We start from the raw sequence: 13,401 nt of genomic DNA, 5'->3' as shown, positions 1-13,401 counted from the left end.
CTCATGGTCAGTCCATCAGCACTTCCTGGTGAGAGAGAGAGAGGAAGAAACCCTAGCTCATGGTCAGTCCATCAGCACTTCCTGGTGAGAGAGAGGGAGGAGGAAACCTTAACTCATGGTCAGTCCATCAGCACTTCCTGGGCCAGCATGCACTTCCTACTGCCTTGCACTGTTGGAGTTCAGAACCAATTCTAAAGTCCAGAGGATAGGTGCTGCTCTTGCTCTTCTTGTAGGATTCATTTCCTCTCACAGATGTTTTTCTTTGTCTACTTAGTTAGCGCATTTCATTATTCCAAAGGATTTTAAATTTTTTACTCATAAAACGTGTAAGCTTTTGCTTTTTAAACCGAAGTATTTAAAGAGAACAGGTCTCTCATACTTCTCTGGCTCTGCCCTCCATGTTCTTTATGATGAAGCAAGTGTTCCCTGTCGCTGCTGCAGTAGACCGTCACAGGCTTTGTTCTTTATATTTCCTTTCCCTTGGCTTCTCTTTAAGCAAAGAAATACCCTGAATGTTAGATGAGACTGGTGGAATCGGCATGATTCTAGATTTCTATAGGTTCTAGAAAGGCAATAGGACATTCCAGAAAAGTATCTGCCCTGGGATTTTAATCACAGTATCACCTCCAAATATGGCTTTCTTTCCCCTCCACTATCACCCCACATCCCCAGGCCCCCGCCGGCTTCTTGCACATCCTATGTACAGTTCTACTCTTATCCCACTAATTTCTCCAGAATCAAAATAGCTTTAGGCACGGCAGCTTCAGATCCTGTAATGCAAGGAGACAGAGCTCATCTGGAATGGCAATAGGGTTTGGAACATAAAGGTCTGTGACCTTAAATAGATCAGACCTCAATGTTTTCTAAGGACTTCAACAGGCAGTTTCACTGCTACATGGGATCCAGCGTCACGCAGCAAGATAAGAGAAAAGGAGGAACACTGGAAGGAGAAGGCCCTGGTCACCATGTATGCACATTTCAGGGTATCTGAGAACCACTTATAACCACAAAGAATCAGTAGGTGCGTATACAACAAGGTTCACTGACTGGCACTGACCGAGGAAAAGAAAGCCCCTTCCAGTCAACCAGTAGCATCCTGGCTTCTGCCATCGTCCAGCCTGTAAATCTCACTCTTTCTTTCTGATTAGTGTACTAATCTCTACCTTCAAGAGGCAGAAAAGGGAGAAAAATTTAGTCTTTTACTTAGTGACTGTGTAGGGTATGTGCCTCTCTTCCCTCAGTGGTAGCTTTGAATTCATTTCTCATCTGCTTTCCAGGGCCTCTTAATCACAGATGGCCATAGCTTGAATCCCCAGACAGGCAGCATTAGTGTCCCCCAGCAGCATATTAGCAATGCAGATACTGAGTCAGTAACCTGCGCTTAACAAGATGTCCAGGCAACTTGCGTGCAAGCGGAAGTTGTGCAGCACTGTCTAGGCTAACAGGATGACTTCTTGGGGTGCTTAGTGGGGTGGCCGGGGAGGGGGAATCTGAGCATAATAAATATGGTCGTTCTCCGTAAAGAATTTAGTCAGACAGGTTCACACTCACAGCTAAACCTTTAGTGTCACAGCGTCTCTGGGTTCTATCCAGTGGATAGAAGGAAACGTCCTTCACCAGAATCATGAAGAACGGCAAGCTAGAGTTATGGAGAACTGGCGAAGGTGCATGCTGGGAGCTGCCAGCATCAAGCTCTCCTATCACCTCAGCTGTGTGTGGCAGGACTAATGCAGTCTCTAGGGTCAGGTGATTTCACTTTTTCCCCCTTTGTTAATACGATAAATTTATTTCAGTGCCACCTCCATTTCTATTTTGCTTCCAGTAAGCATAATAACAGCTAAGGAAGTTGATGGAGAATTGAGGGCTGCCCAGAGAGCAGGAGAAACCAAAATAAGAAAGAGGAAATGGGTCTTATATGGAGACAGTTAAAAACAAGGACAAAACATAACATGACTTTATTTTATCGCTGGTTATCTACTCCCTCACACACATCACCACACATAGGAGCACATTAGAGTTGAAGCTGGTTTTTACATGTTTTAATTAGAAGTATGTAAGAGAGTACCTAATACTGTTCACTTTACAATATCCTTGTTCTTAGATGAGAAGATAAAAGAGAGAGGAAGAGGGGAGAGTATTCTATTCTATGTGAGCCCAGCCTTGCTGATTGTTCAGCTCCCTTTCTATACTATTTTAAAATATTAGATCAGCATCCATCTCCCCCAGCGCACTTGTACCAAAGGCAGTTGACACATTTTCTCAGTAAAGCTAAGGACAGAGTTGTGGGGGCTTCCCATGGTAGATCTCATTTGCTTGGCACAGGTTTCCATGACCGACTCTTCAGAGCTATTTAGAACCTCATTTAGAAAGTTCTGGATGCCAGGAAGTGAAATGCTGGGCTTGTTGTTTATCTGAGTGGAAGTTGATGGTGTCTCAGAGCTGTGGCAACCTGCTGCACTGTGCTGTCTCTGACTTGAACTCTTCTGCACCCTGTTACTCTGAGGTCACCTTGATGTGATGGTGTGTAGCATCCTTCCTCACTAGGATGAAAAGATGCAAACCTTACCATTTGTTTCCCTGCCTCTAGATTATTCAGAGGGACCAGGCTTTGTCACCTTTTAAAAATGTGAAAATTTGGGGGAAAGAAAAGATTATATTTTCTGGCAGAGCAGGTACAAAGACAAAGTGGAATTTTATTTTGTCTGCACTTAAATCTCTTTTGCTAAGACTATAAACACCTTAGGTAGCAAGTATGGATATGTGCTGTTTTCCTGGCTATTTCTTCTACTAGAAAGATGATCCTATGAATATGATGCCCTCTAATTACATTTTAATGGATAAAGCTTAATTAGGAACACAGGTCATATTAGTCCTGCCTTGCATTATTTAGTTAGATGGGATTTTCTTGCTTTTGTTTTTTTGTCATGAAATAAAATGCTTGTGGTTACAGTTTAAATCAATGCTTTTTCCTCTTTTTATTTCTTTTCTCTCTCCCTTCCTTCCTTCTTTCTTTCCCTCCTTCCTTTTTTCCTTTCATTTCTAAGAGGGCCAGCCTCCAGTCTGCTATGTAGCATAAGATGTCCTTGAGCTTCTGATCCTCCTGGCCCTGCTTTCCAAGTGCTGCAATTATACAAACAAGTTCCACCACACCTGATCTGTGCAGTACTGGAGATTTAGCCCACAGGGCTGAGCAAGCAATAAAGGCACACCTCCTACTCTAGAGCAGGAATGCTTAAATTGAGCGAGTCAGAATTACCGGGAAAGCTTACTAGATCTGCTTGCATCCCAAATAATTCCTGGTTCCACCGGGGGACTCAGTTTCAGGAGGTCTGAGGAGAGGCCCCCAGAATCCAGTCTTTAAACTCTCCCAGGTGATGGTGATGCTGCTCCTGCCATCCACACATCACATTTTAAGCAGCACCATGTTAATATGTGCATGTGTAAAAACACCCAGAAATGTCTGAGTTTCCTTCCCCCTTTCCCATTGTGTCTGTTTTCTCCCCCATAACTGTATCCCATTTTTCTTCCTCTTCTTAAGTCATATGGATTTGCCCCTTCAGTTCTCTATGTCCCAAATACTCACCAGTGATCTCCTATTTAAGTCAAAGGACTTAATTTTACTAGGGAAGAAACAGAGGATAATTGAGTGTAACTATGTCAGGGTATGAAAAGATCCCTTTCCATCCCTTATCCATCTTATTTAGTTCTAGTTGATGGGAGGAAAGATGTCTAGAGAGTGGTTAGGATTTTATTTCTTTGAATGCTTTTGAATGATTCCTCTCATCCCAGGGGAGACCTTAATCCCCTTGTGTTAAGTGCAATGTCTGCTCTAAGGGAAGGTACACAAGCCAGGAACTATGCAGGAGACTTAAAAACACACTCACACAGACAGACAGAGACACGGGGACACAGGTCATCCTTGATACAAGAATGCCAACTTTTTTTGTGCTCCAGGGAAGCTTATATAGGGATCCTTAACTGATAGCCACGCCCCAGCTCTTGGGATTTCCAGCTGTAAAACCCACCAGAATTTACCCCCCTGCCATCAGGAACTCATGAGGGCCTTGTGCTCACAGCAGCTGCAGGCACAGGAAAACAAGTTGTTTTGCTCAGTTCGCTCCAGCAGGCAAAGAAAGTCAAGGGGCCAGGGGTCTGCAGCCCCCAACACCCTTGAATACTGGGGTCTGCTGTATGCTGTATCCGATCCTTATGGGGTGTAGCGATCCTTACAGGTTCTAGCATGTCTTCACTTGCCTGGCATCCCACTGTCCACATCGGTTTCCCTTTCCCTACGGATCTCATCACTATTCTCTGAAGTATCAAGCCCTGCTATTAGCATAACAGTTTCCAGTCTAGCATCGACATGGGCATAATCAGTAATATTTCAACAGAAGAATGCTTCATCAGGATAAGCTGTCAATAAAGATATCGATCAGGGGCTGGAGAGATGGCTCAGAGGTTAAGAGCATTGCCTACTCTTCCAAAGGTCCTGAGTTCAATTCCCAGCAACCACATGGTGGCTCACAACCATCCGTAATGGGGTCTGGTGCCCTCTTCTGGCTTGCAGGCATACACACAGACAGCATATTGTATACATAATAAATAAATATTTAAAAAATAAAGATATTGATCCTTTCACTTTAACACTTTTAACTAAACGGTACAAGGGGAGTCTAGACACGTCTATGCTTTAGCAGTTAAAATCAAGTGTTCCATTGGCCAAAGGTATTGTTCTGTACATAGCCCCCCTTACAGGTGACCATCCCTCAGCAGAGAAAAAAAGGGCCATATGAACAGTTGCTTCTTAAGCTTCTTTCCAATAATATTATTGCAAACCTGTGCAGACATCTGGGTAAAGAGCTGTTGCCAAAATATGATACGTTAAGCAATTCTTGCGCACATCTGCTTATTGGCCCATCAGTCTCTGAAAGCTTACGTTTTATTCATTTGGGAGAGGACATAATGCAATCCTGTCATCCACAATGAACTGTAAGAAAGTTTAGTGGATCCACTGCCTCCAGACACGCGCCGTGACATATGCATACCCATATCCACACGCACATACACACGCACATATATAAGCTTGCACACACACATAGCTTAGTTAGGTAGTGAGTAGGTAAATGGGCTTCTTGCCATTCCAGGAAGACAGGGCAGCCTCAGTGCAGGAAGTGTGTTACTCCTTCAATGTAAGAAGCATCTTGGGTGCTGACTGAGAAAGGTGGCTATTGGCAGCTTCCATCAGAGCCTTCTTCCCTGCACTCTGCTGGGGACTTCTTCCAGAGCAGAGTGCGGGTACAGCTGTAGAGAGAAGGTGCCCTGAGATGCTGTATTTTAAACTTGATGATTCTTTGCTGATTCATTTCCATCATTACAATTCTATCATCTTGGAAAACTGACTCCAAGAAAACAAAGTTTACAGAGTGCTCAAGAGAAAGTAGGTAAAAAAAAAAAAAAAAAAGTAGAGAAAGCTAGGTTAAAACTTAACTATTTATTTTTCTGACACTCAAGTTTTGGGTTTTTTTTTTGTTGTTGTTGTTGTTGTTGTTGCTATTGTTTTGGGGCTTTGGGCCACTTAGTACCTGATATGGTTGCTTATTTTCTTTATTTTTTCTTTTTCTTTTTAAAGGTAACCTCAGTACTAAATTTTTAAATACTGGAGAGATCCTTTTCTCTCATTTTTGCACCTATTTGTGGCAAGTCACTGACCTAAGGTGTAGGAAGTAGATGGCAGTACAGTTGCCGTTCTCACACTTTCATGTCTTCTTCAAAGTTGAAACGGGAGGAAACCACACAACTCCCCTTTTTCCACCGTCCAGCTCCAACAGCATAAGTCCAGAGATGAACTTTATGTAGTATAGTTCAGGGAGAGAGCCAGGAAGGCAGTGAAGTCTGATCTCTGTAATTACAAATATGAGCGTCTAGATGGATCTTGTTGTACAAATTATATGCGTAGAAATCTCTTTCAGGATGAGGAACGTGGGTCTAAATGGAGTTATTTTCTCATCATAGCACCAGCGAGATCCTCGGCTGAATGAAATTTTATTTCCATTTTATGATGCAAAAAGAGCAATGCGGATCATTGAGATGTATGAGCCTGATGAAGATTTGAAGAAAAAAGGTAATATAAATGAGGAAAAACACATTAAATTTTGTTTTTTTATTAAGACAAGAAAATGTACATTTAAAAACCTTGAATTTTAATTAAAATATCTTAAATGCTTTGGGGGCACCGTAGATTCAAAGATTAGTAATTAATTTATTCTTTTCTTGCTTTTAAACTAATTTAGCTTGTATGTTCTATCGAGTGAATCCACACTGTCTGAAGTATACCACTGCAAAATGTGCTGTGTTGATAAGGACATTGTAGTGATAATCCGCTGTATATGCATATATATTAAGTTTTAATTTTCCATAGTGCTAAGAAGACAGTCTCTTTGTGCATTCTTTGAAAAGAATTTTTTCACATAAGAACGTGCACCTGCCTTTGCTCCCTTTTGTTTTACTAAGCTGAATAAACTTGGTACTTAATTTGATACTTGACCCCTGGGTTGGAAGACAAACACACTGATAGGACACTAACTAGTCTCAGCAAGTTGTCCATATTCCTGGATCTTTGTCCCTTTCATTTTGGTTCGGAAACAATATGTAATTCAACTAGTAATCAAAGAAAAAGTATGAGGACAACTGAAGTGCATCCCTGCCGCAGGGACATGCCTGGGAGCCCAGGAGCCCCACACTTGGCAGCCAGGAGGCTATGCTTGCTTTCTGCAGCTCTTTTATTTATCTATTTATTTATTTATTTATTTATTTATTTTTATATTTATTTATTTATTTTTCTGGTCATTATGACCAGGATACTTGACAGAAGCAACTCCTGTGGGCGCAAGGATTTATTTGGGTTCATTCACATTTTCAGGAAAGTTTAGTTTGTCGTAGCAGAAAGGCGTGGTGTCAGGAGTGTGAGGCACCTGCTCACATCCTAACAGGACTAGCAAGCAGAAATATCAGATCCAGACACACCCGCAGTGACCTGCCCCCACCAGTCAGTTCGGTAACACTCAAAACAGGGCCACCCGCTAGGGACCAGGTGTCCTAACATGTCAGCCTGTGAGGGACATTTCACATTCAAACTGTAACACTGGGAGTTCAAGACTGAATAAGAAGTGTTCATGCCGCCCCCTCTGCATCTTGAAGTCAGCTGTGGTCTGTTCAAAGGAAAGACAAGAGCAGCTGTTCCTCAGCAACTGATGATGTGATGATTTGTGTCTTTGTTATCCTCGGGTCCTTTCAAGACCTGATTATAACTGACACCAGCTTTAAAAAAAAAAACAAAACAACACAGCTTCTCCCTTTCACAAATAACAGAGAATTAAAGCCTCTTTGTGACTTAATGAACAATGTAAGAGTACAGCTCAAAAGACACTTCTCATAGAGTTGTAAGTGTTCACAACTACCTGGGGATTGGGAGAGTAGCTTAAAAAGTAGAAAATGTGCCTCTCTGGTAGCTCAGCATTTCCTCTTGCAGGTGTGTACCCTAGAGAGAATCTCACACAATCTCCAAACAGTGGCTGTCCCATGCTAGACCTCTGCTTCTTCCATGCTTTCTGCTAGGAGCAGGTGCCATGCAGGCCTCGAGCTTTCAGTGTCTTCTGTAAACATATGACTTTCAGAGCAAATCCTCCAGTCCTCATCTCAACCATAACCCAGGAGCCTGCAGTAGGCCTGCTTATCTGCATATTGAACAGCTGTGTTTGCAGCATGGCTTGGTTGTCCTGTCTCCATCTTCTTTCACAGCCTAAGAAATGGTTGCACTACTCACTTAGCTTTTCAAGTCGGAACCTTTGGAATCACCCTGTATGTTTTATTCCTTTCACATCTCTTATGATCTGTCACCAAAGCATGTGAGGTCCACCTCGTTCTCACCATTTCAGACGTTCAAGCCTACAGCCTTTCCAGGGGCAATGCCAACTGGCTTGTGACATCTTTGTTCTGCTTTGTATGCAGTACTATGCTCCACACAGCAGTCAGAGTAAGCCTTTTAGGATACTATCCAATGGTATTGTGTACTCTGCTACGCCACCGAAGCTTCCCAACACAAAAATCTCAAGAACATAGGACTAAACCCTAATAGATGCAGCCTTTGGCCCCCTCTCCTGCATCATTGCCCAGCTCATTCCCCAGATGTTGCTCATTCCTCTTTGCATTTATTGAATGAATTGAGAACACACATTCCTGCATCAAGATTTCTGCATTTGCTCAACCTTCTGCCCCAAAGACCCATTCCTTTGCATCTGTGTGGCTTGGCTCTATGTGGGGTATATCTTGTCCCTATGCATTTATGAAATCTTAAAAAGATTTCACTGGCCACGTATTTAAACCAGTATCCCACCATCCGGTTTCATCATTCTAGCTTTGTACTTCCAGTATGGCATTATAATTATTCATATATTTATTTTTCTTACCCATAATATGTGAACTTTGTAAAAATGGAATGTAGCTCTTTTTTCTGTACCTATCTCAGTGCCTCAAAAGTGTCGGTTATTCAAATGAATGAATATGCCAAGGACAGAAGCATAGAAAGTTTTATTGTAGTACTTCAGTTGTTATTAGAAATAGCCTGAATATCCAGCAACAAACTTATTATTATAAGAGAACTGGGCATGGTTGCACATGTCTTTAATCCCAGCACTTGGGAGGCAGAGACAGGCAGATCTCTGAGTTCAAGGCCAGCCTGGTCTACAGAGAGAGTTCCAGGACAGCCAGGGCTACAAAGAGAAACCCTTTCTTGAAAAACCAAAATATAATATATATATTCCTTGTGGATTGCCATTTATTCAGTTAATGATAAACTCTGTGTGGGTGTGTACACATGAACATGTGTGCACATAAGTGCATAAATGATTCAGATGCACACAGTGGTATAGTTGTTCTGTAAAATTGAAAAGACTGGAAATGATCTATTGATTAGACATCTATTGATTAGACACACATGTAGTTAACCTGAAAAACTATTTGGGGAGTGTTGCAAGAACTGGGATAGTCTTGTTATTTGGCTGTAGAAAAATGGAGTTGTAGTACAGCCCGTAGGCACAGTGATGGCATCTCTATCATGTTCTTTCATCAAGGTCAAACCTGCAGAGCAAGCTGTGAGACCTAAGCAAGCTGTGCATGAGGCCCAGAGCTGTCTTTCAGATGATCGATGGAGCTTTTCAGTGGATGTGAATGGGATTATCTTCATAACTTATAAATGGTTACATGAAAAAGCAAAGGGCTGAGGCTTCTGGCATTTGTGAAACACTGCTTATCCACCCCACAGTTGCCATGTAAGCCCTGCCCCATTCAGAAAAGTAACTGAAATCAGCAGTGGCCTGTGTTTCCATGTTTTTCACCAGTGTCAGACTTTAATGTTTAGATAATTGTGAAAAATAAATTGTTTAAATTTGAAAGGCAACCATTTCTCCAACTGAATGAAAATAAGTGACTTAGAATTAATGGCACACATCTTACAGGTATTCTCAGTTACCAATCATGATGATCCTGGGTCATTCTGTTCCCCACTTGACCAGAGAAACCAGGAGATGGACAGAAGAAGGCAAGGATGGCCGTAGAAGAGCCAGAGCTTCCTCATGGCTGTGGTTCATAGCATAGTTTCTTCATTTGGAGAACTGTCATAGACTGTTCTTCTTTTAATGTGTAATTTTGTATGTTGTTCAAGTTCTGAACGGTGTCGGGTCTAGGGAAAAACTACAGAGTTGTTTCTGCTCTGACTTTTATACTACCTCAACGAGGCTGGGCACAATGAAAGATGTTCGTCTTCTGAGCTGCGGTACCACTCAGATTTTCTTTCTCCCCAGGCCTCATATCAAGTGATGGGTTTTGCAGATATCTGATGTCCGATGAAAATGCCCCAGTCTTCCTAGATCGCTTAGAACTTTACCAGGAGATGGATCACCCCCTGGCTCACTACTTCATCAGTTCTTCCCACAATACCTATCTCACCGGCCGGCAGTTTGGCGGAAAGTCTTCAGTGGAGATGTACAGACAAGTTCTCCTGGCTGGGTGCAGGTCTGGAACTCAAGATAGAGATTTGCTTTGTCTATATGTGGCACCTTTAAACATATCATTGGCCTCCCTTTATCTCTCCAATTCCCAGTGTTCTAAGATGCCCAGTGGATCTGCTAAGCAATGGCTCATGCCTAGTTCTCCCCACTGTATGTAAATACCTGTGATGAAGTTCTGTTTATAAATTACTCAGTGAAAGTAAGGGTTTCCTGAATAAAACACTGTAGTTGTATGACATTCTGATAGCAAGGAAGGCCACTAAGTGGCTGACAGGTGGTAGTGAATACAGGGTGATGTGCTGGGCGTTGGGTTGATCCCACTCCTAGGCAGGACACTTGGCCGGTGAACGAGGCCATTGCACCAGTCAACAGTGGCATGCTTTAAAACATAGACCTTTGCATTCTATATTTTCAAACCAGTGTTGACCCTAGATAACTGAACCATGGATAAGGAAAGACTATTGCAATCTGCTTTTCTCTGAAATCGGAAATAGCAATCAGAACCAAAAGGACATTTACACTTCTCTTTCATAGAGTATGTTCATTTTATGTTGAGTGAGAAAAGAAGGTATCACATAAAATTGTGGAGCCATCTTCAGGGTCAAAAGACAATCATCTACTATGATTTTTAAAATATGACCTCAAAATTGTAAAACAAGAAAATAAATATATTTTAAGAAGCCATATTAAGTTTTCTACTAGTTCTAGGTAGTTACAAATTTAACTTTATTTAATGCTACAAAAAAAAGCTTGGGAATTTAGTTTGGTGGTAGAGCATTTGCTTAGTCTGTGCAAGGTCCTGAGTTCAATCCTTACTACTGCCTAAAATACAAAAATCAAGATAAAAAATGTGGCTGTGTAAAGCTCAGAAGTTTAGTTTTCTAAGGAGATATTGCTGAAAGTAACTTGTATAGAAAAGAGCAAATATTTAAGGTTAATATATTGCAAAAAAAGAAATGTAGTTGTACTATGATTTTTTGGAAAAATTTATTTTTTAAAGTTCACTGCGTTTTGTGAACAGAAGTGCTACAGAGGAGATTAATTCCATCCTAACTTCATTAATGCGCTTTGTCTCAGTATCTGTATCTGAATCGAAAGTCAGCAGGAGTGCTTCTTGCTTGGCCCCAGGGACTGCTTTGAGAGCTTCATGCCCGCTGGGCAAGGACTCTACACTGAATTATATGTCAGACTTTTAGTTGACTTATTATTTTGAGAAAGAGTCTCACATACTTGTCCAAGCTGGCCTTAAACTCTTAGGAAACTGGATTACCATCCAGTGCCACCAGGTCCAGCTCAAGAAAATCTACTGGCAGGGTAAAAGTAACATTATTCTACCCAGTGAGTTTATAAATCAATGTCAATATCATCCAAACCCAGCCTCTATTGCAAATTGTCCATTGTTCTCTATTGCAACTTGGTCCTAAATAAGATTTTATTGGGAACCAGGCTGTTTATTATATCCAGTCAGTCTCAAACTCTCGCCCACAGCCCTCTTTTGACACTAGGGTGAGCAACAAAATGTAGTTTTCACTTGTGCAGCCACGAAATGCCCGTGTTCCTCATTCAGTGTTCTGACTTATGAGAAAATGTCTTTGACTTTGTATTTGGTTTTCCGGTATAGGCTCAGTGTTGTAATCTGACTGTGCTTCTAGGTGTGTGGAGCTTGACTGTTGGGATGGAAAAGGTGAAGATCAGGAACCGATAATAACTCATGGAAAGGCAATGTGTACAGACATCCTGTTTAAGGTGGGTTTAAGAACGTCACAGCCTTAGCTCTCCCAGACTGTTGTGCAAACACAGGAAACAAGAAAACAATTTTTTTTTCATTTTCTCAAGCAACACACGTTCATGTTTTGTTCTTCTCGTTTTAAAGAGAAAGTCAAGACAAAATATTATTAGTCATATAATGTTTCCTTCATGCTATTTTTCCGGCTTTCAAATGATGACTGTAAGGTCCTTTAGTAACAGCATCTATCTAGTTTTACACTCAAACAATTTTTTTGGCACAGTTGGGTGTACACATAGCCTAGTTACTTGGGATGCTGAGGCAGCGGGGATTTTGAGAAATATATAGTGAGAACTATTCTCAAATCAAAATGAACAAAACCATTTTTTTAAAAAAAAATCTTATCTATTTCTTTCTTGGCTTCTGTTATTTCAGAAAGACTCAAAGGTAGCATAAAAAAGAGCAAGTTTATATATAAGCCTTATAATATGAGATAACGAGGTTGGTATTGTGGATGATTGTTAGGACATCTTCTAAATTTGGAAGCCATGCTACAAATTGGCCTCCATACTTCCAAAAGATTTGGAACAAGGAATGAACCACAGTTCACAGGATCATCAGGAAGCACATCCATTTAAGTACTGTGGCCAGTGAGAAATCCATCCCGCTCCTCACCGAAAGGGATTAGTTAATAAACAAGCACCTCTTAGAACCTTGGAGTGATCTCTATGGGTCATTCTTCATGTTTTCTTCCTCATGTCCATAGTATCCCACCAAAGGTAAGAAACTCAGTGTCGGCTAACATCAGATAGCCCGCTGTATTGTGTAGTCCAGGAGAGAGAATAACAATGTCTGGAATAATGGCTCTTAGCTCTGCCTGCTAGCGAAATCCCCAGTGTCTTGTCTTCGAAACCACAGCTGCCTCATTTCTGTATGTGGAACGTTCCCTCCATATCATATCTCTTAGCCAAAGTATTGGTGACTTTAATTAGTTTAATTAATTCAAGGTTATGCTTCCTAAGAAGAGTTTAGAGTATATTAAAGGGACAAAGTGTGAATTTTATATAGCTATCAAATGACAAGGATTGTGGGGAAGCAGCATGGAAAAAAGTCACCCAAGAGGAAAGCAGTCTCCAAAAGCCAAGGCACAGTTTTCCTCCGGGAATAGTTCCTGACCACTTATCCCAGATGTTTAAGTTCGTGGTCATATTTGCCTGTGAAGAAACCTTAAGAAATAATACTCAGATGACTGCTGCATTCATAAGGCTGTCTCAATAAAATACTTTCAACTGTGCTTTCCTGGACAATTAGTGTAAAAATGTTTTCTGACTTGCTGAGTGACACGACTTGCCCTGTACTTAGCTACACACCAGTAAGATCGTGAGCATTTTATAGTGTGATACTCTGATTGGAGAAGCATTGGTTCAAAGTCCGTTGTTCTAAAACAGACATGTGGGCCAGCCGTCAGACACAGCTTTTCTATTTCATATGATGCAAGGTATAAGGAGGTGTTCTGCCGCTTAGGAGTAGGTGTCAGTGTAAAAGTGGAGCCAGAGCCCTCCCTTATTTGTCTCACATGCTACTTGACCACAGAAGGAGACCCCCTTTTCA

At 41.4% G+C, this 13,401-nt stretch overlaps 1 protein-coding gene across 5 annotated transcripts in view; it reads left to right on the top strand.

The window, feature by feature from the left end:
- Plcb4 (phospholipase C beta 4) overlaps positions 1-13,401 on the top strand; it is a 359,286-nt gene that overhangs the window by 287,263 nt on the left and 58,622 nt on the right. For all 5 annotated transcript variants that reach the window (XM_026788464.1, XM_026788462.1, XM_026788465.1 and 2 more), the window contains exons 13-15: positions 6,013-6,121; positions 9,858-10,068; positions 11,717-11,810. In XM_026788464.1, coding sequence (XP_026644265.1) covers positions 6,013-6,121; positions 9,858-10,068; positions 11,717-11,810 — 414 coding nt within the window. The remainder of the gene's footprint in view (positions 1-6,012; positions 6,122-9,857; positions 10,069-11,716; positions 11,811-13,401) is intronic.

Source organism: Microtus ochrogaster, unplaced genomic scaffold, assembly GCF_000317375.1.
Source record: "Microtus ochrogaster isolate Prairie Vole_2 unplaced genomic scaffold, MicOch1.0 UNK3, whole genome shotgun sequence".
Lineage (NCBI taxonomy): Eukaryota > Metazoa > Chordata > Mammalia > Rodentia > Cricetidae > Microtus > Microtus ochrogaster.
The sequence above is the reverse complement of the archived record's forward strand: the minus strand, read 5'-3'. Positions and strand labels throughout refer to the sequence as shown.